The sequence below is a fragment of the Bubalus bubalis genome, chromosome 4 (assembly GCF_019923935.1).
Source record: "Bubalus bubalis isolate 160015118507 breed Murrah chromosome 4, NDDB_SH_1, whole genome shotgun sequence".
Classification (NCBI taxonomy): domain Eukaryota; kingdom Metazoa; phylum Chordata; class Mammalia; order Artiodactyla; family Bovidae; genus Bubalus; species Bubalus bubalis.
This window is the reverse complement of record NC_059160.1, coordinates 19,988,549-20,015,242: the sequence shown is the minus strand read 5'-3', so window position 1 is coordinate 20,015,242 and position 26,694 is coordinate 19,988,549. Positions and strand designations below refer to the sequence as shown.

At 39.4% G+C, this 26,694-nt stretch overlaps 1 protein-coding gene across 1 annotated transcript; it reads left to right on the top strand.

Moving 5' to 3' along the window:
* Window positions 1–2,218: 2,218 nt before the first annotated feature.
* On the top strand, window positions 2,219–22,217 carry CLEC1A (C-type lectin domain family 1 member A). The gene is made up of 6 exons (XM_044941093.2): window positions 2,219–2,651; window positions 13,170–13,268; window positions 14,888–15,064; window positions 16,231–16,382; window positions 18,772–18,890; window positions 21,165–22,217. Exons 1-6 carry the CDS (start codon window positions 2,537–2,539, stop codon window positions 21,337–21,339), a joined length of 837 nt encoding a protein of 278 aa, XP_044797028.2. The 5' UTR covers window positions 2,219–2,536; the 3' UTR covers window positions 21,340–22,217.
* The last annotated feature ends 4,477 nt before the right edge of the window (window positions 22,218–26,694 follow it).

The window sequence follows — 26,694 nt, the reverse complement described above, 5'->3', positions numbered from 1 at the left end:
TGTCTGAGTCACCAGTGAAGCCCTTGAATAACTGAAGTTCGAGAAATAATTCAAATGACTGTTTCATTAGAATCATAATTATCAGCATCTCCTAAATTGTAACATCTCAACTGTGACTATTTCTGATATTCTGTCTTCTTGCTTCATTTTCATATGTAGCTTCACTTACCTCTCCCTTCCATTTTTTTTTTTACTGTCTTTTCTCTTGTAACATTTTCTAATATTTACATCAGCAATGCAAATGGCCAAATACTTTTTGATCTTCTGCTTCTTACAGGGCGTTATGGAAGGGAAAGGTCTCATTATATTTGTTTAATTTAAAATAACTTGATGAACAATACACAGCTGGAGACACATAATGAATTCAGGAGATATGTTTCCTGGCTGCCCCAGCCCAATTGTCTTCCACTCTCCTCTGCATTTAGAATGTTTGATTTAACCAAGTTATTTCCCCCAAATACAGAGAAGCATTGGTAGAATAATGTAATTCTATTGTACTTATTTGGGAAAACAATTTGGATATTATCTAAACCAATCTTCTTGTTTCCTTCTCAGCTTAGTAAATTTAGGCCAAAAAAAAAAAAAAATGGTTACCTGGCTTTCTAAAGTCATAGGTAGTAATAGACCTAAAATTTCTGACTTCCAGTATAATATGTGAATGTTCAAGATCATCAGGTACCAAATGTGTAATTATAAAATCTTTAATTGAGTCCATATACTGTACATAAGGGCTTCCCTTGTGGCTCAGCTGGTGAAGAATCCACCTGCAGTGTGGGAGGCCTGGGTTTGATCCCTGGGTTGGGAAGATCCCTTGGAGAAGGGAAAGGCTACACACTTCAGTATTATGACCTAGAGAATTCCATGGACAGAATAGTCCATTGGGTTGCAAAGAGTCGGACAGGACTGAGCAACTTTCACTTTGACTGTATGCTATGAAGAAAGATCATTGAATTGACTACTACAACAGAGTATTTTTAAAGCGCACCAGCGATGTGTCTTTAGAGTAATCGCTTCATCTGACTGGACTCAAATCTCCCTTTTTGTAAAATGAAAAGTGGAAGACTTCCACTTCCCAATTTAAGTGCAAGTCAATCTCCATCTTTTTTCTCTAACGCTAACCCTGCAAAGCAGAATTGGAAGGAGGAGTTTTGAGATTAGTGCCACATTAAATTCATAGGACTTCTCTGGTGGCTCAGATGGTAAAGAATCTGCCTGCCAATGCACGAGACACACATTTGATCTCTGGGCCAAGAAGATCCTCTGGAGAAGGAAATGGCAACCTAATCCAGTATTCTTCCCTGGGAAATCCCATGGACAGAGGAGCCTGGTGGGCTACAGTCCATGGGGTTGCAACAGCGACTAAAACAGCAACAATGAAAGGACCCTCCTAGGCTGACATTTGCTGTACTTGATGCTTTACCGTGTAAAGCCTATAGGGTGAAGTCTCCCCATTTTCCATGTGCACACTGGTTCCCACACTAACCTTTTTGGCACCAGAGACCAATTTTGTGGAAGATAATTTTTCCATGAACCAGGGGTGCAGGGAGTAGTTTTAGCATGATTCAAGTGCATCATGTTTCTTGTGCACTTTATTTATTTTTTAAAAATCATTTTACTTTTTCTTTCTTTTTTCTTTTCTAAATTGTGAAAATATGATAACACATTTACAGGAGACTTGGAAATATAAAACAAGGTCATATATCGCAATTATTTTTAAGTAGATAAATTAAGATTTTTGGTTGGAGTTTCAGTATCAAACTCTCAAAAATTAATAGCATGAATATACACAGAAGTAGAAGGATATAGTAAACCTGAAAAACACTATGAACCAATTCAGCATAATTAAGATTTATATAATTTTTACACAATGGTAGGATACAAATTCTATTCAAGTTCCCATAGACAATAAACTGGGAGATACTGGAACATATCCAGGGATCTAAGACCAGGTGTGGACTTTATTTCTAACCTAATGCCAAGGCTGATCTGACAGCAGGTACCAGTCCATGCCCACAGGTTGGGGACCCTGCTTTACCGTATGCCCTCGGAGAAAGAAAGAGGCCAGTCCAATAATTTCTTTTCACAAAGGCACAGGCAGACTAAACTAGATCTGAGTAACTCAGGGAGTGTGTGGTGGATAAGAGCCCTGTGAGGTCCCTCTGCGATGATTGCTGGGAACCTTCCTTCTGGTGATTGTAAATTCTTGCCGTTTTTTTAGGTTGTAGTTGCACAGGAAGTACTAACAAATAAACAAAAGACAGCCGAGAAGGGCAACCCCTCGGATGATTGTTCAGACGAAGACCGCCCAAATAGAAAACACACGCTGTTTCCCCTCGGCCTGACGGATTTGGCAATCAGAGCTCAAGTTCACAGGACAGGGGCTGGGCCTCTGGTGGCAGGAACTGGAGTCGGAGGCTTCCCCTACTACTTGCTCAGGGAGGAGAACCTCAGGCATGCCTTTCAGTGCCTCGGTCTCTGAACCGTCTCACTTGGGGAAATCCAGCCACAGCCCACGGTCACCCGTGCAGGAATCCAGATGCTGGCCAAGTACAGCAGCACGCGGGACATGCTGGATGCTGATGGAGACACCACGATGAGCCTGCATTCTCAAGCCTCTGCTACATCCCAGCGGCCAGAGCTTGGCCATACAGGTACCCGTAGTCCAAGTTGGTCAGACCCTTGAGAAATGAGATGAGCTAGGGTACCAGCTTCCTAGCCTAGGAGGGTATGAAGTGGAGGAAAGAGAAAATGTTTCTGTGATTTACAATGATGCATATCTGTGCACTTAACTACAACTTGTATGCCACATATATGAACACGTGAGAAAATTAAACTCAGTATATGCACAGAGGTTTTTCTAAGAGTCTGTCTCTGGCAGAGTGGTTTGCATTTGAGGGTGTGTTACTTTTACCATTTTGTGTAGCACACAGGCAAACGTCAGACTGAATGGACAGTTAGAGCAATGTCTTTTCTCCTTCCTGTGTTCAGATCCAGTGCTGTTTTAGTTACCCTCTGCGATCTGATCTGGAAATTTAGATTGATAAACGCTACCTTTCTGCTAGTTTTGAACTCATGGCTTTAGAGAGGCGTTTCCAAGCGGATACGCCAACCCTGATAATTTGTTACAGTAATTCTGCTTCTTGAAGTTGTGAGGCCTAGGGAGAGTCACGCCAACATCAGGGGTTTGGTTTTATTATCTGTGAAATCAGAGGGGATCAAAACAAATGCTTTCTAACATCCCTTCACCTCTGAAATTCCATGATTTGGTGATATAAATAATGGCTGCAGTTGCAATTACATCCCATCTCGTTCCCTTTTGTTCTCTTGACCCCTAGAATATTATTGAAATGATTGGATTAAATTGTGAAAGTAATTTTCATCCTATCTTATGCTATTTCCGATAGTTCACCTTTTCGCATAATGTATATATATATATATTTATATTTGCATTTATACATAACTATATATACATACAGGCTTCCCAAGTGGCTCTAGTGGTAAAGGACCTGCCTACCAATGCAGGAGACATAAGATTTGGGTTCAATCCCCTGGGTCAGGAAGATCACTTGGAGAAGGAAATGGCAACCCACTTCAGGGTCCTTGCCTGGAGATTCCCATGGACAGAGGAGCCTGGCAGGCTACAGTCCATGCAGTCACACAAAGTCAGACACAACTGAAGCAGCTTAGCATGCACACATTTATACATAGATATTTTTCTCAGTCCAGAGAAGAAGGATTCTATCTCCTAGAAAACTCAGACAATCCAAGGTAGAAATGTGACCTGCATTCTGGTAAAAAGATCTCAAACTGTAGTAGAGACGGGACTAGGTTCTAATACCACAAGGTGTTATTTAGTCACTCAGTTGTACCCGACTCCTTTGCCAACCCCTTGGACTCTAGCCTGCCAGGCTCCTCTGACTATGCGATTTTCCAGGCAGGAATACTGGAGTGGTTTGCCATTTCCTTCTCCAGGGGATCTTCCTGACCGAGGGTTTGAACCCATGTCTCCTGCCTTGGTAGGTGGTTTCTTTACCACTGTGCCACCTGGATTCCTGTGGCAGCTTTTTAGATTTTAGTCATTGATTTATTTATACTAATGTATCTAGTTTCTGGTACTAGATCCTGGAAATTTTCAGCCTCCTTGATATGAAACAAACCGATAACTTTGAGATGTCAGTTTCTGTAGCCACTGGATATGTGTAATAGGATATTGTATGTTCCTCCAACAAATCCTGTGAAGAGTCAGCTCTTAGGACTGTGGTTTCAAGTAGCTTGTATACAGCTTCAGTTTAACCTTTGACTAGAGCTGGGAACTAGCACAAGGCTTGGTGATCAGCATGATCAGGAACAGGGTGTACCAGTAAGTTCTGCTGAGGTTAGAGGGTGGAGAGAGGGGTGGAGCAGGATAAAACACCAGCTGAAACATCTGGCAACCTTTTTGTAAGAATGGCAATTGAAGCAGGTGGAGTGGAGGTCAAAGTGTCTTGAAGGCAAACATCTGATAATAGTTGTCTTACCCTACATGTCTGATATTTTGTTTCCATCTCATGATAATGCAAGTATTTAGAGGAATGTCACAATAGAAGCCTCATTATTTATTAAAATAGATCTGATATCATTTTGCTGCTAAAAATAATAACAACAACTACTTTGGAAGTTTTTCAGCAATGCAGAAGATTCAGATTCAATTTAAGATTGTGACACAATTATGCCTGGGAAATTTTAATATTTTCTTTAGAATGAATAAAAATAAAGTCTACATATTCACTTTATTTTCTAGTTTTCAATTTTTGATATAAAATTCACATTTGTGTTTAAAACATGCCAAATAATTCAAAGCATACAAAATAAAAATGAAAGACAACACTCTCAGACCTTTCCCTAAATTTATGCTTGAGGTCTGTGTCATGCCAGGCATGTTGCAAAGTACTGAGGATATAATTTCAAATATGATATGATCCCTGCTTATGAGGAAATTTAAAGAATAAGAAAGTTGTTAAGTAAACAGCATGTGTGATGCAGTGCTGTGATGGAGCATGCTCTCCTAGAGGAATTGGTCATTTCTGTCTGGTAAGGGTAGAGATCAGGAAAGATTTGAAAGAGGGATGACCAATGAGTGGACTTAACTTTAAGGTGTTTCTTGTGATATGGGAACAGAAATGGGAGGGTGTAAGGGGCTGAGGTTACTACAGGCAGCCAGATACATAAGAGGAAAGCCATGGCAGTCTTATGTAACTGTATTACAGATAATGAAATATATTATGGCTGAAGGGTAGAGTTGGAGGGGGATGTTTTGAAGGAATATGAAGCTGGAATATGAAGCTGGATGAGCTAATACTCAGCTTTTACTTTAGTCTGAGCATGAGGTGAGAAGAGCCTGAGCTAAAGTAGTGTGGGAATGAGGAGGAGGAATTAGATATGAAAGATACTGAGAAGTGAGTGTTTAAAGTATTGGTGACTGGTTACAAAGGGGGAAGGCAAGGAGGAGGAGAGCATAGGTTGACTGGGTTTCATCTGACGTTATGTAGATGGTGCTCCCATCAACTAAGAAAGCTACAGGAGGACTAGGAAAGAGGATGGATTCAGTGTGAGTGTGACATGCTTGTAAGAGAAGGCACAAGCAGTTGGAGTTGCCTAAAGGCACTTGTATGTATCACATGTGGGTCTGAGCTAAACGTATGAAGTGAAGTAAAAGTCGCTCAGTCATATCCGACTCTTTGTGACCCCATGGGCTATACAGTCCGTGGAATTCTCCAGGCCAGAACACTGGAGTGGGTAGCCTTTCCCTTCTCCAGGGGCTCTTGGATTCTTTCCCAGCTGAGCCACAAGGGAAGCCCATAGGCTTGGCCAAAAAGTTCATTTGAGTTCTTCCATAAGATGTTACAGAAAAACTCAAACATTTTGGCCAACCCAACACACGTGAGAATTGATGGCTTTTAGGTAGGGATTAAACTTTCTGAGTGAGATCACTGAGGAATGTAAAATGAAAACAAAGTAAGACAAAGCACAGGAGAAGAGCGCCAAGGAGAGAGTCTTGGGGAATATAATTGGAGGGCAGGCTGAGAAAGGGATCCAGTAGGAGCCACTAACAATGAGTGACAGACAGTAATGGATGTGGAGCAGGAAAGAGAGGCTTCTAGGAAGCCAAGAGACACTGACTTTGAGAGAAACGGACAAGCCAATGGTAATAAATAGCAAATTTTAAAAATAATAAACAATATGGCAGAGAGTTCCAAGCAAGAGGAAGGTTAAAAACAATTTATTAGAAATAGGAAGCAAAATGGATTATTGGTCATTTTTCATAGCAGGGGTGTGAAAGGAACTAGTAGTTAAGAAGGAAAATACATAATTTAAGTAATTTTCTCTTCATTCCTTTTTTTCCCCCTTTCTGTCTTCTTTTTTGAGGAGCCTGGCTGTAAAGAGAAAAGGTAAAAAGTTAGAGCTAATGTGCTGTGCAGTTGTATGAGTGCTTTCTAAAATTATTTTTTACAGTGTAGGAGATTCTAACTCAATTGTAGATTGGAAAGAGGTGCAATTACAGCACTTCCCAGTAATAATGTACCAGAGAGAGAGAATGAAATAATTATGGGTCAGATTTCCTGTCTAAATATAGCCTTATCAAAAAATATGAAAACGTATTTGTGTTTAAGGGGAAAATAATAGTAAGAAGAGAAACTTTATTAAATTCAAGTTCCATTTTTTCCTTACTCATATTAATTATAATATTTTTGAATTTTTCCAAGATTTTTAGCTTCATTTCCTGAACCACAGCACAAACCCTTCATTCAAGAGACGTGGCAGAGGAACCTCTCTGGCAGTCCAGTGGTTAAGACTCCGCTCTTCCAATGCAGGGTGCTTGGGTTCTGTCCCTGGTTGAGGAACTAAGATCCCATATGCTCTGCAGCCTCCCTCCCCTCAAAAAAGCAAAGAGCTCCATGATAACATAAATAAAAGAAAAAACTGTATAGAAAAAGAGTCATGGCATAAACCACTTCTAATTGTTTCAACACATCTTTAATTCATGACTATTAAAAGTCAAACATTATGGTAGGCACAGGGGAGGCTCTATTTTTAGGTGCTTGGAGAAGTGGAAGGAATGATCTTAATTGCTGATTAGAAGAGCATGTCATGTACTGCTATTGAACATATGTAGGAAGTCACAGAAACAAAGAGGAATGAATAAGTTACTGACAGTGTTTACACATGTGGGTATCTTTAAACGAGGTGACATTTGATTTAGTCTGTAAGTCTAAGTTCAGGTTTTCCAGGAAGAGCAACTCTGGCCCTGGGTGGCCTTTCCAGACTGACGACCACATGTGGAAAGACAAAAGCACAGAGATAAGAGCTAGCTTGGTGCTGTATATTCATGGATAAAAGAAGGAAGACAAAACTACAAAGAGAGGAGATGAGGTGTTGATGTCAGATTGGAATTTAGATCCAGACAATTTTGGGAATCATCAGCAAAGTCAAACAGGATGGCAAGGTAGACTGTTGGTCTGAAGAATGTGTGGTCCTCAAAGGGAAGGAGTGATGGGGGAGAGGTTGGGGCAACTGAGGCTGAAGAGTAGGAGGGGATGCTTCTATGCAGGACCTTTTATAGCTGGAGGAACATTTTAACTTTAGTGAAAGTGAAGTCGCTCAGTTGTGTCCGACTCTTTGCGACGTGTAGACTATAGCCCACTAAGGTCCTCCATCCATGGGATTCTCCAGGCAAGAATACTGGAGTGGGTTGCCATTTCCTTCACCAGAGGATCTTCCCAACCCAGGGATTGAACCCAGGTCTCCCGCATTGCAGGCTGACACTTTAACCTCTGAGCCACCAGGGAAGCCCATCTTAACCTTAAGGGAGACTTAAATTTAGTAAGCTCACCTTGGTGGTAGAGTAGAGAATATATGAATTTAAGGTGACTCTTATTAAGATATTCACAACACAGATGTGAGAAGTTGCAAGTGGTAAAATGCTAGTGTTTCTGTAATTCCATATGGAGCTCCCTTACATAGGCAAATATTAATGTGGGATTTGTTGAGAGGATTGGGAAATGATTTAAAATATTCAGGTCCAGGACTTTCCTGGTGATCCAGTGGTTAGGACTCTGTGCTTCCAGTTCTAGGGGACACAGGTTCAACCCCTGATCAGGGAACTAGGATCGCACATGCTGCTCGCCCAATAAATAAATAACAAAATAAAATCACCCTTAAAAAATATTCAGCTCTAGAATGAATGCTTGGATAGCATATCTGGTTCCGTCATTCACTAGCTGTGCAACCATAAGAAAATTAAGCAGCTCTTGGGCACTGCAGATTTCTTATCCAAATAAAAGTTTAAAGTAGTGCCCTCTTGAATAATTATTGGGAGATTCAAATGAAATGCTAAAACATATATAACACAATAAGTACTATTATCAGTAGCTGTGTATCCTTGTCTTACTAACCTCTAACTAATTAATTGCCTTACTAACTTCTCTAGGACTCAGCTGCTTATCTGTAACACTGAGATGATAATAGTATCTACCTCATAAAGTAGTTGTAAGGATGGATGATATTAATTCCTATACAGTATTTATCTCAGTAACTCAAGAAATGTTAGCAATTATCATTAATAGTAATGTTATTTTTGAAATATATTTCAGAAACCAAACTCGATTGGACATATAAATTGTTGTTTAGTGTTTAAGTCTTGTCTGACTTTTGGGACCCTATGGACTGTAGCCCATCAAGCTCCTCTGTCCATGGCATTTCCCAGGCAAGAATACTGGAATGGGTTGAAATTTCCTTCTCCAGGGGATCTTCCCAACCCAGGGATCGAACCTGCATCTTGTGCATTGTCAGGCGGGTTCTTTACCACTGAGCCCAGTTTACCTGGGAAGCCCAGTTTGCAATGTGATTTTATGCAAATTATTTAAATTCTTTGTGTCTTTTCAAGCTTTTAGGACCCTTCTTATTTCAGAGGCATTTAAAAAGTCTACATTCAGCAATGTTGTTTTATTTCTTGGAGGCCCTGGGAGAGGAGGTGTACAAACTCTTCCTTGATGGCTGATGAAGGGCAGTTGTTCAAGTAAGACAACTGTTCTCACCAATGACATTTCTTGTAACTACAAAGGGATTTTTATTCATAACTTGACCTTAGCACTACAGCCTTTTATGGCATATTATAGTGAGAGGTTACAGGAAAGAGGTGTTTTTTTCTATATATATCTTATTATTCCTAGGGATGTTTGGTATCATTCCTTGGCCTGACCACACCTTTTTCTAAACAAGCCTCAGGAGACAGCATTGGAGTTGTCTTCCAAAAAATAAAGCCAAGCTAAACCAAAGCACCTCCAGGCAGCTTATTTTTCTTATTTTAAGGTGGGAGTGGTCCCCATAGAGAGACTTAATTATGATCAGGGTACTTGGAACAAAACTCGGGAAAATTAAATTCACAGTTAGAAAAAAACATACCTAGAGAAAAAATAACTTCAAAGAAAAGGAATAAGTAAAACTTTCAATACTATAGTCTCACCATCATGGAAGTCTGTTTTCCTAGTGCTGGGTCAGTTTTCCCACAGTTCCTCCATGCTACCCCAAGTAAGTAGGATATATAATATATTTGATGGTAGGAAAGCCTGGCGTGCTGCAGTCCATGGGGTCACAAAAAGTCGGACATGACTAAACTGAATAGATAAGAGAGAAAAATAAAGCTACCATGGTGGTGGGTCTACATATACACTTGCCTCTGGAATCTATAAACATCCATCCGGTTAATTTTCTTGAGCTACATAGGCTTATAGAACTTTAAAGAGACATAGAGTTTGCAGGAGGATGTTTAGCTTAAGCTGTATCTCTGATCTTACTCTTTCATGTTCTGCTGATTTGAGATATGCTTAAGGATGCTGTCATGAGTAGCTAGCAATTTCCAGAAAAATTTAGACCAAACCTGATAGACCAGCCACTTGAAAGAAACAGAGGAGAAAGCAAGTCTCTGCTATATCTGCTTATGCTTCAGAATGTCACTTAAGTCAGTGTCTAGAAACCAGTTTGGCCAGGAGATGAATTTAGCTGAGTCTGCCCTCTGCTGACAGAAATCTTGCTGAAAAGTCAATAGATTGAAAAAATAAAAAATCATCCTGTAAAGCTTAATGTTAGACAATGCTCTGTGCCTCTGTAAAAATTACGTAGTTTAGATAATATTAATTTTTCATAATTTCATCCTTCATGCATTTGCTCCTTCAAATATGTGGTGGTGATGGTTTCATCGCTAAGTCATGTCCGATTCTTGTGACCTCATGGACTGTAGCCTGCTAGGCTTCTCTATCCAGGGGATTCACCAGGCAAGAATACTGGAGTGGGTTACCATTTCCTTCTCCAGGGGATCTTCCTGACCCAGAGATTGAACCTGGGTCTCCTGCACTGCAGGCAGATTCTCTACAGACTGAGCTGTGAGGGAAGCCCTCAAATATGTATTCAGCCCTTATGTGGCCAGGCACTATTTTCAGTGGTGGAAATACACTGGTGAACAAGATAGACAAGATCATTGTTTTTATTATTTGTATTATCTTATTTATTTGCATGCTTCAAGTATTCGCTGTGGCACCCAGGCATCATGTAGGATCTTACACTGCAGTGCACCAACCCTCTGGTCGTGGCACGCAGACTCAGGAGGTGCAGCCCCCAGGCTTAGTTGCTCTGCAGCATGGGGGATCCTAGTTCCCTGACCAGGGATCAAACCTGTGTGCCCTGTACTGCAAGGTGGATTCTTAACCATTGGACCACCAGGGAAGTCCCGACAAGATCACTGTTTTAATGGAATGTACATTCAAGCAGAGGAAATAGACAAAAGCACAGAAAGGTGATGGAATATCACTTAGTAATCTTTTTTTTTGACATACATACATAATGGGATGATGTGCTAGAGATGAACTCCCAATGACGTCTTACAAATGGGAACCTCGATTGCAAGTAGGCTACTAGTAACCCACCTGAGGACTGATTAATGCAGGAGTATAAACAGAGCTAATACAAAGGTACTAAGACAGGGACATTTGTGGCTTCCCTGGTGGCTCAGAGGTTAAAGCGTCTGCCTCCAATGCGGGAGACCCTGGTTTGATCCCTGGGTCGGGAAGATCCCCTGGAGAAGGAAATGGCAAACCCGCTCCAGTACTGTTGCCTGGAAAAACCCATGGACAGAGGAGCCTGGTAGGCTACAGTCCATGGGGTCGCAAAGAGTCGGACACGACTGAGCAACTTCACTTTCACTTTCAAGACAGGGACACAGTGGTTTGGATCAAGGATAAACGGAAGGTCACTGTGACTAGACTGTTTAAGTGAGAAGAGGATAGTTCAGAAATGGATGAGAGACCTAGATAGGCTCCAGAAGAAAAAGATGCTTGTAGAATTTTATTCTAAGTGCAATAAAGCTATTGGCAGGTGTTGTGTTTTTTTTTTTTTTTAATTTTTATTTATTTTGGCTGTGCTGGGTCTTCATTGCTGGGTGTTGGCTTTCTCTGATTGAACTGAACAGGGGCTACTCTCTAATTGTGGTGCATGGGCTTTCCAGTGTGATAGCCTCTCTTGTTGCAGAGCACAGGCTCCCTAGGGCAGGGCATGCCAGGCTTCAGTAGTTGCCACACTCTCAGGCCTAGTTGCCCTACTTACGTGGGATCTTCCTGGACCAGGGATCAAACCCGTGTCCTCTGCGTCGGCAGACAGATTCTCAACCACTGGACCACCAGGGAATTCCCCCTATTGGCAGTTTTTAAGTTGAGAAGTACAATAATAAAATGCCCACTTTTTAAAAAGAGCCATCTGTCTTTAGGAAAACTGATAATGGATTTTATCCTAAAAATAATGCACACCATTGAAAGTTTTTGTGAAAAGATATGATCATAAAATTAAAATAAGATTCACATTTTAAAATATATCAATATCTGGATCCTGATTTTTACTTATTTTCCCTGTTTGGTGGTAAGTTTCAGAGGATATTGATCATATTTTCTACTTCTGTATTATCTTTACTATTAATAGTTACCATTCCCTATTTGGAAATAATGCATAATACAGATCTTTGTATCTGAAATTTATCATGTAGGGGACTTTGCTAAGGAGGAAATGAATTTATATGTCTTTAATCTTTCTGCTTTTGAACTTAATTTGAATTCCCAATGAAGTGAAACTCACAGGTCATGAAGAGACCAGGGTTTGAGAGTTTAACTGCCCTTTAATTTTTATCACAATGCTAGAGGATACTTGCATCTGACTGCGGGTTTTCCTGGTCACATATTGCTAGTTAATCAGATTGATAGCTGACCTTACAAGGTGATGAGCTTATCTCTGACTCAGCAGAATCTATGCAATTACCAGAAGGCAAGCTTGTGGGCTGTGGGCAAGGGAAAGATGCTGGCTAGAGTTTTGTTTTGTTTCATTTTTCCCATTCCTTAATGGGTACAAGGTTGAGATTACTTAAATCCGTCATTGAAAAACTGATGATCATGTTGCATTTATCATCTATTTTTGGAGCTATAAAATCAAATGAATGAACAAGCAAAATAAGAATGACTTTCAACAAAGAAATTCCAAAACAAAACAGTAAAACAATAACTTCTCATTGTGTGTGCCTGTGTTCAGTACCTCAGTTGTGTCTGACTCTTTGCTGCCCTAAAGACTGTAGCCCGCCAGGCTTCTCAGCCCATGGCATTTTCCAAGCAAGAATATTGGAGTAGGATGCCATTTCCATTTTCTTGCATTGGCAGGAAGGTTCTTTACCAATACTGCCTCATTACTGACAGGCAATTTGCTTTTTCAAACTGGGAAAGGGAGTGTTTTGAAAAAAGTAACAACACATTACTTCTTTTCTGATGATGTGAAAAATTGTTCTTTGTTAAGGCATTTTCTTGAGAGTCTTCTGCAACTTTAATTTTGACAAAAAGAAGGTTAACAGTAATGCATATATTGATTCAATGCAAAGTAGGACTGAGTAGAGGAGGAAGGTAGAAGTGAGCAGGGCTTATGAAAGAATCTAGCAGAGATTAAGTCAGGCCTGGCCTGGAGCTTTGTTTCTATTTCCCAGGACCAAGGGAATGGTAACTAGACCCTGAAACCTGTTAGAACCAACTCCTCTTACTCCCTTGCTACTGATGTAGATCCAAGAGGAAGAAAAAGTGAAACCCTGTCTTTGCTTCTGTTCCCTGCAGAGCACCAGCGTCCCTCTTCTGCTTGGCGTCCAGTGGCCCTGATCCTGCTGACTCTCTGTTTGGTGCTGCTGATTGGCCTGGCAGCTCTGGGGCTTGTGTGTAAGTCCACACTCTAACTTGGGGGAGGATCCTGGTTTCAAGGTTTGTCTAGGATAAGAAATACTTATTATTTTTTTTAACTTTGATTCTGGAGCCTGTGAATAAGTCCTTATTTGAATGAAACCCTGTAAATGATGAATATAGTGGAAGAAGCATTAAAATACGACAATCACTTTCCAGCTAAACGTTTACATTCTGTTTGCGATAAGAAGGTTTTTGCCTGTTAATATATCAATATTTAACATCAGCAATTTTTAATGAATGTACCCATCAGCCCTTTTCCATTTCACAAAAGACCATAGCTGCAGTGATTTTTGTTTCTGGCATTTATGGCTCAGTGGGCCATGCAGAGGGAAAGATTTAATTTATATCCAACCTCTTCAAGGTACAGAGAATAGACCAAGTCTTTAATCACTACAATATCTAATATTAAATATTATTTTTTAAAAGGGGGGCTTCCCTGGTGGCTCAGATGGTAAAAAATCTGCCTGCAATGCCAGAGACCTGGGTTTGATCCCTGGGTCTGGAAGATCCTCCGGAGAAGGGAATGGCAATCTATTTCCGAGAATATTTCAGTATTCTTTCCTGAAAAATTCCACGGACAGAGGAGCCTGGCGGGCTACAGTCCATGGAGTTGCAAAGAGTCAGACACGACTGAGTGACTAATACACACTTTCACACACACACACACACACACACACACTATTGTAATAAAGAAGTCCAAGAAGTTATATAATCATTTTGCAGAGACTTGTGGAAATCAAATAAAGAAGAATTCATGTATAAAATTCTTTAATTTTCAAACTAGTAAGAATAAAGTTTAAAACTCAAAAACAAAAGGGGATAAATTTATTTCAACAGATGGGACCCTTTAACAATATGTCCTGAACAGTTGAAGAAAGTTGTTAACAGTAAAAGCAGGTTTTAATGTCAAAAATTGCATTTTTATAGGAAATTTTAGACCTTGTTTGTAATCTTAAATTAAATTTTTTTTAAATGCATCTTAATGTTTCTACCCTGGCTCCCCAATTTTGATATAACTGTTGTTTTGCAGGCAATATTCTTTTCAGATAGAAAGTGACTCTCATGATTCATGGAGGATGTTTCTACTTAGATTTAGAAACTTGGAATTTAAAGCTAAGTTGAAATTTTCTAGCCTAATCATATTGAGAAAATTACTTGTTCTCACTGGGCCCAGTTTACAAAGCTATAAAATATAGAAATGATAATATTACTATGAATATGATAAAAATATATGGTACATTGTCAATACTCAATATAATGATTAATAGATAAATGCTTTATACTTTTAGGTTGAGTAATGGTTTGACAGTATACACAGAAAGATTTATTGAACAGTAAATATATTTAAGGAGTTTATCCCTGAAGCTGGGAACAGTTATTATAACTCTACATTTTCAGATAAGGAAATAGAGAAATTCATTTGCCCAAGGCAATGCAATTTATTATAGACTAGAGTCCAAACTTGAATGTAGGCAATTTGAGATCTCAGAGCCTGGGATCTCAAACAACATACTGTTTTGTTTTCCCCAGGTGTAGACAATAGAAATAAAAGTGAAGAAATACGCTGTCCAGCCTCACTTGGTAATTTGATTTAGTTTTTCAGTTCTACCAGCTCTCCAACACTCAGCAAGACAGCATTTTGCAAAAGGAGGAAAAATTGGGGAATCTCTCCCGACAGCTGCAATCTCTCCGAACCCAAAACAGGAAACTTGCAGAAACTCTGCATCACGTGGCTGAGAAACTCTGTCGTGAGCTCTATAACAAAACTGGAGGTGAGTGCTGATCACTGAGCTTCTCTCTGTTCTCAGCACATCTGTCCTTACAGAGCTGATTCTCCCATCAGAGTACCTGGGAACCATGTATTATTCAGCAAGTCATCTGGCAAACTTAACAAAGGGTTTGAACAGCCAGGTCATCCCCAGTTATTGAAATCATGTAGGATGGGATTCATCAAGTTCAGACATTTTTAAATAATAAGTACAATTAACTTTGAATAACCCAAATAACACTACAAGTAAATAAAATACAGGATTACCTTATGAAATATTTCAAATAGAAAAATACAAACAAGAATATAAAAATCATTTGCATGTTGACCTCAGATTTTAAGATGTCAACATTTTGACACTGGATTGCTTTTAAAGTAAAGATATTTTTGTGGAATGATGGGATTTTCATCTCACTGCATACCCACAAGGGACTTGGTTTCAGATACCCAACTCTTAAAGGCCCAGGACCATGTGCCCACATAGGTGTTAGACCATGGCTCTGAGAGCCTAGTTCTTATATTTATAGTCACTACCCACTCAGTCCATCTCACCCTTGGTCTGTGCACTTACTTCTCTGACTTTGATGTCCATCCTAACTTCTGACTCATGGAAATTTGCTGGTTTAATTCATGCATAGCTTAGTATTTATGTGGTCTTTTTCTAAAATTTTATTTACTTATATTTGAATGAGAAAATAATCCATATCCTATTGCTATATATTTCATTAAAAAATCCTTGTACTACTGTATAAGAGGATATTGAGGAAGAAAATTATAGAAACTTCAATGGTTTCTCAAATCCAATGCATATTGAGTTTCTGAACAGATGAAAAGGTTCTTAATGAAATTGAATATACTTTTTTGGTGCTGAATTACACAGGGCAAGACATTTGAAGTTCTAACCATTTACAACTACAGTCCATTGCCCATGAAAGCAGATCATGTCTGTTCTAACTCCCACTGTATTGTTTTTGTTCCTGCTGTAAACCCAACTATAATTCCTGGAGTACAGTGGGTATTCAGTAAACATTTGTAATTATCATTGCCTGGGCAATTAAATATCTAAGAGAGAGAAAGAGTCAATTGTTTTTTGGGTCATCAAATATTATGTGATTTTAAGAGAAGGAAGACAGGTAGAAAATAACTTACTAAATTTGGTTTCTTTTCAAGAACACAGATGTAGCCCTTGCCCAGAAAAATGGAAATGGCATGGGGACAAATGCTACCGATTCTATAAAGAAAGTAAGAGTTGGCAGGGCTGTGAATATTTCTGCATTGCTGAGAACTCGACTATGCTGAAGATAAACACACAGGAAGTGCTGGTAAGGTCCTGAGGTTGGTGAGTGTTTGAAGTATTCTCAGAAAGAGGTATTGGGATTGACATATACATACCATTATATATAAAATAAATGACATATACACACTGTTATATATAAAAATCCCTCTATAGCACAGGGAACTCTATTCAGTACTCTGTAATGACCTATATGGGAAAAGAATCTAAAAAAAAAAATGTGGATATATGTATAACTGATTCACTTTGCTGTACACCTGAAACTAACACAATATTGTAAATCAACTATACTCCAATAAAAATTAATTTAATAAAAAGATTCTAAGCAATCAAGGTCCACAGACTTTCTCATTTATTGTAATCAAAGCTTAATCTTATTTTTATTGCTTTGAGTGATCCCCTGTGGTCATTTGTGGAACTATCTCCACAAATATCCACTCCTTAGAAACATGAAAGAAAGCCTTTCAAATTCACCATCAGTCAGGACTCAAATAAAGAATGTCTCAGTTTCCTAACCTCTTTTGGCTTATGTAAGAAGGAAGCGATATTGGTGCCATACCAGAGAAACGAAAATTGCACTTCCTGTTTTTCTGTGAAAGTGACAAAACTTTTGATTGAAAACCATGTAATTAAATCATTTCCATAATCTGAAAATAAATATCTTGCCTTCTGAAAGTTTATAACCCTAACATAGAGTGGTCAAGGAAAATATGAAAATAAAATTGGCATTTATTGATCGGTACATACAATTCAAATTCTCTATTAAAATGCTGTGATTGTTCCCTTTTCTCTTACATTTGTTATTGACTTTGAATTAAGTTCCTCAAGCAGTATGACCATTGTTTACCTATCATTGTTTCAGCAGGGATCATGGCACAGAGTAGTTTATCAACAGAGTTATTTAATTAAAATTAATACTCAACTAAGTCTGCAAACTCTTAACATCTTTCTGTAAACTTGTCTTTGTGCATCATGCTCAGTCGTGTCTGACTCTTTGCGACCCCAAGGACTGTAGCCTGCCAGGCTCCTCTGTCCGTGGGATTTTCTAGGCAAGAAGACTGGAGTGGGTTGCCATATCCTTCTCTAGGGGATCTTCCAGACCCAGGGACTGAACTCAGGTCTCCTCCCGCATTGCACTGAGCATTGCTTCCCCGCTGAGCCACTGGAGAAGAACATCTTTCTAGTTGCATCTTAATTCCTTTCCACTTCCTGAAATCTATGATTATGATGAATGAAACTCTGCAGTCTCTCTCATCTACTAAAATAATCTTTTTCATCCTTTCTTGATGGCTAAGTTTAGGCAGAAAATGAGGTAATTTATTTGGCCAAACCAGTGTAACCTGGCATAAACTCTGTTAATTTTTCATATTCTCTTCATTTCCTCCACCTCCAGCATATACTGAGGATTCAGATATACCACTGAAGAACACTATATTCAGTGGTTGGAAATATTATTGTGGAAGTTATATAGTAATTTTCTCTCATGTACTTTGTATGTTTATATATATTTAAATCACTTTCATATGATTTATTTATAGAACTTTTAACATGAAGGGATCACGATTTATTTGGTGATAATATTTTAAGCTACAGTTCCTTTGATATGCCTGTTTTATGACTGTTGCTTAGCAATAGCTTCATTTATATTTGTGATAAACTTTTATTGAACCATTATGTGCTGTTAATTATCTGAGGGGTTAAGAATGTGAAAATAAATAAAATGAAGTGTATGTCCTTAAGGAATTCATAGTATTGTGGAAAAGAAAGACATAAAAATGTATAATTATAACAGATTTAGATAAATTTCAAGTTAAAGAATGAGAATAGATAGAGGAAAATAATCAAACATTTTTTAATATGGACAGTAGAAAAGGAATTCTATATATACATACACAAAAATGTATATACAAATGTATGAAACATTCTCCTTCTTCATCTGAGACATGAATCATCCTTATAAACTCCTCTTTTACCTATTTTTTTTTTTTTTGCATTATTCTTTTCTCCTTCCTGGTTGGTTCCTGTCACATATATTTGTGAAGATTCTTCACATTCCTGCACTTTTCCTTCCAGATTCTTCCATTTCCCAAATGTCTCCAAATCTGTCTCCCACATTTTTTTATATCAATCTTATTTAATCCTGTGACTTGAAAATAGTGGATCATTTCTAAATCTTGGCTGATGTGTTTCTTGGTTTTAGCACATTGGTATTCAGTCCATACTTACTAAGACAAAATAATTCTTTAACTTGGGCAAACTTCAGGATGGACACTATTTTTTGTAAATGTCCTATTAGTTACATAGGCAGGACTTGTGTTGTTCTTGTATTAAAATGCAAGCCAGGCAATATATACACATTTCCATGTATATATTATAACATCTCTAAAGCTAAAGGTTTTCTTGTGTGCCTTTCACAGGAGTTTGCCATGCCTCAGAGCTACTCTGAGTTTTTCTACTCTTATTGGACAGGGCTATCCCGCAACGGCAGCGGCAAGGCCTGGCTGTGGATGGATGGAACCCCTTACTCCTCCGAACTGTAAGCCTTTAGCATGTTACATGGGAAAAACATTTAATAGATTTTTCTTGAGTGACAAGATACTGTGTAGGAGGACATCAAAGATATATATAGAATATAGTCCTTACTCTCAGCTGCTGCTGCTGCTGCTGCTGCTAAGTCGCTTCAGTCGTGTCCAACTCTGTGCGACCCCATAGACGGCAGCCCACCAGGCTCCCCCGTCCCTGGGATTCTCCAAGCAAGAACACTGGAGTGGGTTGCCATTTCCTCCTCCAATGCATGAAAGGAAAAGTGAAGGTGAAATTGCTCAGTCATCTCTGACTCTTAGCAACCCCATGGACTGCAGCCCACCAGGCTCCTCCGTCCATGGGATTTTCCAGGCAAGAGTACTGGAGTGGGTTGGCTCGTAAATCAGTTAGAGAGACTAAATGGGATTCATTGACAGAGAGCAAAAAAGAGAGAGAGAGAGAGGAAACTCTGCTATAGAAGAATAAACTGAAGCCCAGGTTGTAATGGTGACCTGTGTAAGGTCACACAACTCTACAACTTGTTAATACCTAGAGATAAAGTAAAACCTTAGATCTCTTGGTTTTCTGTGCAATGAAATGGGGAGCACGTTTTTCAAAATACAGTCTCTGAGGATTTACAATATAAACAATTATATTATCAAAAATTAGTTTAACTTATATGTGCATTTAGATAGGAATAAGTATGGTATATTCTTCAAGATAGGTAAATGTAATATCTATATCATCAAAATATATTACAAATATAGTATGTTAATGCATATATGTGGAATCTAAAAAAATGGTATAGATGATCTTATTTGCAAAGCAGAAATAGAGACACAGACATAGAAAACAAATATATGGATATCAAGGGGGAATGGCAGGGGTGAATCAGGATGAACTAGGAGATTAGGATTGACATATATACACTATTGATACTAATGTATAAAATAGATAACTAATGAGAACCTACTGTATAGCACAGGGAACTCTATTCAATGCTCTGTGATGACTTAAATGGGAAGGAAATCCAAAAAGAAAGGATACATGCATGCATATAGCTGATTTGGGCTTCCCAGGTGGCTCTGTGGGTAAAGAACATACCTGCCAATGCAGGAGATGTAAGACATGTGGGTTTGTTCCCTGGGCTGGGAAGATCCCATAGAGGAGGACATGGCAACCCACTCCAGTGTTCTTGCCTGGAGAATCCCCATGGACAGCAGAGTCTGGCAGGCTACAGTCCATGGGGCTGCAAAGAGTCGGACATGATTGAAGCGACTTAGTATGCACGCATGCATAGCTGATTCACTTTGTTGTACAGTAGAAACTAACACAACATTGTAAAGCAACTTTACTCCAATAAAAATTAATTTAAAAATAAATAACAATTTAAAGCCATGTTTGAGCAGACATCTTTCTGTATAACTATAGTGAAAAGTGTTAGTTGCTCAGTCATGTCTGACTCTTTGCAACCCCACGGACTGTAGCCCCCCAGGCTCCTCTGTCCATGGAATTCTTCAGGCAGGAATACTGGAGTGGGCTGCCATTCCCTTCTTTAGGGGATCTTCCCAACCTTGGTATCAAACCTGGGTTTCCTGCATGGCATGCAGATTCCTTACCATTCGAGTTGCCAGGAAAACCCCTATATAACTATATAAGATTTATTTTTCCAGGAGAAAGTACATATTCATTGTGATTATTTTTTATTCTGCTGCTGCTAAGTCACTTCAGTCGTGTCCGACTCTGTGCAACCCCATAGACGGCAGCCCACCAGGCTCCCCCGTCCCTGGGATTCTCCAGGCAAGAACACTGGAGTGGTTTGCCATGTCCTTCTCCAATGCATGAAAGTGAAAAGTCAAAGTGAAGTCGCTCAGTCGTGTCTGACCCTCAGCGACCCCATGGACTGCAGCCTACCAGGCTTCTCTGTCCATGGGATTTTCCAGGCAAGAATACTGGAGTGGGGTGCCATTGCCTTCAGTTAAATAAACTGAGTCACAGAGAAGATAGATAATTTTTTGGATGGCAGTAAAATCATATGATAAGCTGGATGACAACGTGTATTTTAATTTTAGTCAGAAATAGTTTTTGTTGTTTTGAGTGACCTGATGCCCCTGGAATGTATGTGGAAGTTGAGGGGCTGAGAAGAGAGGCTGGTGACCCCATCTTTTCAGTAAACTCATTCTGGGTGTCTATTCTATAACTTTATCTAGCTTAGGACCCTCCCTATGTACTTTCCTTATTTTAGAGATAAACTATGATAAAATAACTTTTTTCTTTCTTTTTTGAGGTTTGATGTTATAGTAGATTTGACCAGCCTGAGAAGCAGGGACTGTGTGACCATCCTCAATGGGAAGGCTTTTTCCAAGGACTGCAGAGAGCTGAGACGATGTGCCTGTGAAAAAGCCGCAGCCATGGTGAAGGTGCAGAGTCTCCATGAGCCTCTGAGTCGGAGGTGGAGGTGAACAGTTCTCCAGCTACAACCGCAACAGCAGGCCCCCTTCAGAGAGCTGGAAGCTTCTACTCTGCAGATCACAACTCTCGACTCTTTATGTGCACCTGGCCTAATGTGGGTCCAGTTCCTATTTCTGTCCATTTAGTCCCTGTTATACCTTCCAGGTGTTGCTGTGGTTTAGTCGCTAAATTGTGTACTGCCCCAGGTACTAAAGATTTAATAATAATAAATATAAATAATGGAAAGTGTTGGCGATTTTAGAATGGACTTATGATTTAGGGAAAAACTCAACTTTAAGGTGCTCTTCCACAAAATATGATAGCAGTCAGTATTGTGGTTATACGTGTCTTATTGAGAGTTTGTAGTTGCTTTTGCAATAGTACTGATTATTTCATTATTTGAGGAAACTAAGAGGTCTGGGAGAGGCATGCTTTCTTCAGGAGGATAGTTTTAACATTCTAAATTTTAAATCTTTTTAGTTATGCATATGTCTTCAGCATATGGCTAAGGATGAGTCAAATGAATTGTGATAGGGTAAGTTATCTAATCAGATCATGGCAAATGAAAGGGACACTGTGACATCAGACACAGCTGGCTTCTTGTGCAGGCGTCCCCTGCTCAGAATAACAATATGCACACACCTAGCAGAAATTCCAGATAACACTATCACGACACACTGACTTCATTGGCTTAGAGAGAAGTCAATTTTAGGAGTTTAACACTAGAAGGGATAATCTGTTATCATTCTTTGTTTTTCAACAGTGGAAGCTGGGATTCTTCACTTTTATTTTTCATAAATATCTATCTCATGGTGAAATGACATAAAATTAGCCAATACACAATAAAGAGAAGATGGTTGTATTTACTCCCATCATACTGTGCCACTTACCAATCGTTGCTTGTAGATTTCCTTCTTACGAATTTTCCCTTCAGTTTTCCATTAGTTAGCTAGGAAATTTCTTCATTGTTGAACAAATTTTGCATTAATTTATTGTGTCATGCAGAAAGAACTACATTTGTGGCCATAAAATGAAAGTTAAAGACCCCTTATTGTAATTTATTATCAGACAAATCCCTTTGCTCTTCTTTTTTTTAAATTTTAAGAATAGGAAATAATCATAACATGACTTTGAAAATATGACTTTGTGAGAACAATTTTCTGTCAAAAATCAGAGAGGGTAGCTCCTTGTGAATGGGTTTTCTAACAAGGGAAGACTTTTTATTTTCTAGATTCTTGTGCGTTTAGGTAATTCTGAAGAAATTGCAGGGAAAAGTCATATGAGGAACATGACCTTTCCTGGTAGATCTGAGTTCCCCAGGGTACGCAGTGAGCTATTTCTTTTCCTGAGGATATTGAACCGCTCTTAAAAACTTATCAACAGGAAACAGGTCAGGAGCCCTGTAGCAGCAGGAAATGTGAGAAGTCTGCTGGGAACTTTTGCTTTAGAGATAGTAGCTGATTGTGAAATATGTAGGAAGGTCTAGAAGGCTGTCTCAGAGTTGGCCTCAATATTTGGAAGTCAGATACTTTCTAATGGGATTCTTCTAGTTTTCGAAGAATACAAAAAGCAGCATAATCTGATTTAAGGTGTACATAACTTCTGGTACAAGTTCCATTGTATGAATAGATTTTTGGAATCTAATGTATTATTATTCTTTCAATGTTACTAAAATTTTTCTTTTCATGCATTTAATGATGTTTGAATAAAGCATGTTAAAAAAAAGCCTCTTTACATTTGCAGGATAGGGTTTTATTTTTCCTATCCTTTTACTTTTTAAAAACTAATCTGAAAAATGGTACTGATGAACCTATTTGCAGGGCAGGCATAGCGATGCACATGTAGAGGATGGACTTGTGGGCATAGCCGGGGAAGAAGAGGGTGAGATGAACTGAGAGAGCAGCATTGACAGATCTACACTACTGTGTGTAAAACAGATAGCTAGTGGGAAGTTGCTGTATAACATGGGAAGCTCAGCTCAGTGCTCTGGGATGACCCAGCAGAATGGGATGCGGGTTGTGGGAGGGAGACTGAAGAGGGAGGGGATATATGTATACTTATAGCTGATTCATGTTGTTGTACAGAAGAAACTTAACACTGTAAAGTAATCCTCTAATTAAAAATAAATCTAAAAAGAACTAGTCTGGAACTCAATGAGTTGGATCAGATACCCAGTTCATTATGGGTATGCCCAGCTGGGCATCAGCAATGCAATGGACATGATTTTGAGTAGGCTCCGGGAGTTGGTGATGAACAGGGAAGCCTGGCATGCTGCAGTCATGGGGTCTCAAAGAGCCGGACACAACTAAGCGACTGAACTGAACCGAGGGTATGAACTTGATTATCCCGATGCTAAAGTCCAGTATCTTACCACTGTGTTGAAAAAGCCTTGTTGTTCTGGGCTAAAAGAAAACTGCAAGGAAAAATCTTCCACCCGTGTGATCTGTGTGGAAAGCAATATTGCTACTGAGGAAATCTGTAGAGGTTTATGCCAGCTGCTCTGTAGATAAAACTCAGACTTGTAAATACTGCATCACATGCTGACGGATGATGTCAGCCGAAGGATGTTTGCCTCTGGCTTCATTGTACTTCTTCTCAAAAGAGTTATTAAATGCTTCCTATCCTTTCTCTAAACACAACTCCATGACAATGCTTTGAAGAGTCTTGAAGACAAACAGTCTTTCCTACTAAAATTTGCCATTGTTTCTCCTTTATTCCAGGTTATTGTATTGAACTGCCAGCTGCCAGCTGTGCAAACCAGAAGAGACAGCTTATGTTTTCTTTGCTATTCTCCTTTTATGGGTTCAGTAGAAAACTAGAGAAAAATCCCTTTTATTGAAATTCCCATTTAAACTCCTAGTCAAGGGTAAATAAAGAAACAAATAAAAAAACACACTCATCTCACTCTTAAAGGAACTTCTCCTTCTGAGGTCATCTTTTACAAGAGACTTCCAGGTTCATTTAAATGATATCTCAGTTCAGTTCAGTCTCTCAGTCATGTCCAACCCTTTGTGACCCCATGAACTGCAACATGCCAGGCCTCCCTGTTCATCACCAACTCCAGGAGTTTTCTCAAACTCATGTCCATTGAGTTGGTGATGCCATCCAACCATCTCATCCTCTGTCATCCCCTTCTCCTCCCACCTTTATCTTTCCCAGCATCAGGGTCTTGTGCAATGAGTCAGCTCTTCATATCAGGTGGCCAAAGTATTGGAGTTTCAGCTTCAGTATCATATTCAATGAATATTCAGGACTGATTTCCTTTAGGATGGACTGGTTTTATCTCCTTGCAAATACAAGGGAGTCTCAAGTGTCTTCTCCAACACCACACTTTAAAAGCATCAATTCTTCAGCACTCAGCTTTCTTTATAGTCCAACTCTCACATCCATACATGACTACTGGAAAAACAATAGCTTTGACTAGACGGACCTTTGTTGGCAAAGTAATGTCTCTGCTTTTTAATATGCTGTCCAGGTTGTTCACCATTAAAAGACGCTTACTCCTTGGAAGGAAAGTTATGACCAACCTAAATAGCATATTCAAAAGCAGAGACATTACTTTGCCATCAAAGGTCCGTCTAGTCAAGGCTATGGTTTTTCCAGTGGTCATGTATGGATGTGAGAGTTGGACTGTGAAGAAAGCTGAGCGCCGAAGAATTGATGCTTTTGAACTGTGGTGTTGGAAAAGACTCTTGAGAGTCCCTTGGACTGCAAGGAGACCCAACCAGTCCATCCTAAAGGAGATCAGTCCTGGGTGTTCATTGGAAGGACTGATGCTAAAGCTGAAACTCCAATAGTTTGGCCACCTCATGCAAAGAGTTGACTCATTGGAAAAGCCCCTGATGCTGGGAGGGATTGGGGGAAGGAGGAGAAGGGGACGACAGAGGATGAGATGGTTGGATGGCATCACTGATTCAATGGACATGAGTTTGAGTGAACTCCGGGAGTTGGTGATGGACAGGGAGGCCTGGCATGTTGCGATTCATGGGGTCGCAAAGAGTCGGACATGACTGAGCGACTGAATTGAACTGAGGTTGTTTACAACTTTTGTTCTGAGAAGCAAGCATCTTTTAATTTCATGGCTGCAGTCACCAAGTGCAGTGATTTTGGAGCCCAAGAAAATAAAGTCTTTCACTGTTTCCACTGTTTTCCCATCTATTTGCCATGAAGTGATGGGACCAGATGCGATGATCTTAGTTTTCTGAATGCTGAGTTTTAAGCCAAATTTTTCACTCTCCTCTTTCACTTTCATCAAGAGGCTCTTTAGTTCTTCTTTGCTTTCTGCATAAGGGTGATATTATCTGCATATCTGAGGTTATTGATATTTCTCCTGGCAGTCTTGTTTCTAGCTTGTGCTTCATCTAGCCCAGCGTTTCTTATGATGTACTCTGCATATAAGTTAAATAAGCAGGGTGAAAATATACAGCCTTGATGTACTCCTTTCCCTATTTGGAACCAGTCTGTTGTTCCATGTCCAGTTCTAACTGTTGCTTCCTGACCTGCATATAGATTTCTCAAAAGGTAGGTCAGGTAGTCTGGTATTCCCATCTGTTTCAGAATTTTCCTCAGTATATTGTGATCCACACAGTCAAAGGCTTTGGCATAGTCAGTAAAGCAGAAATAAATGTTTTTCTGGAACTCTCGCTTTTTTGATGATCCAGAGAATGTTGACAATTTGATCTCTGGTTCCTCTGCCTTTTCTAAAACCAGCTTGAGTATCTGGAAGTTCATGGTTCACGTACAATTGAAGCTTGGCTTAGAGAATTTTGAGCATTACTTTACTAGCGTGTGAGATGAGTGCAATTGTGCAGTAGTTTGAGCATTCTTTGGCATTGCCTTTCTTAGGGATTGGAATGAAAACTGACCTTTTCCAGTCCTGTGGCCACTGCTGAGTTTTCCAAATTTCCAAATATTGACTGTAGCACTTTCACAGCATCATCTTTCAGGATTTGGAATAGCTCAACTGGAATTCCATCACTTTCACTAGCTTTGTTCGTAGTAATGCTTCCTAAGGCCCACTTAACTTCACATGCCAGGATGTCTGGCTCTAGGTGATTGATCACACCATCGTGATTATCTGGGTTGTGAAGATCTTTTTTGTACAGTTCTTTGGTGTATTCTTGCCAACCTCTTCTTAATATCTTCTGCTTCTGTTAGGTCCATACCATTTCTGTCCTTTATTGAGACCATCTTTGTATGAAATGTTCCCTTGGTATCTCTAATTTTCTTGAAGAGATCTCTAGTCTTTCCCATTCTATTGTTTTCCTCTATTTCTTTGCATTGATCACTGAGGAAGGCTTTCTTATCTCTCCTTGCTATTCTTTGGAACTCTGCATTCAAATGGGTATATCTTCCCTTTTCTCCCC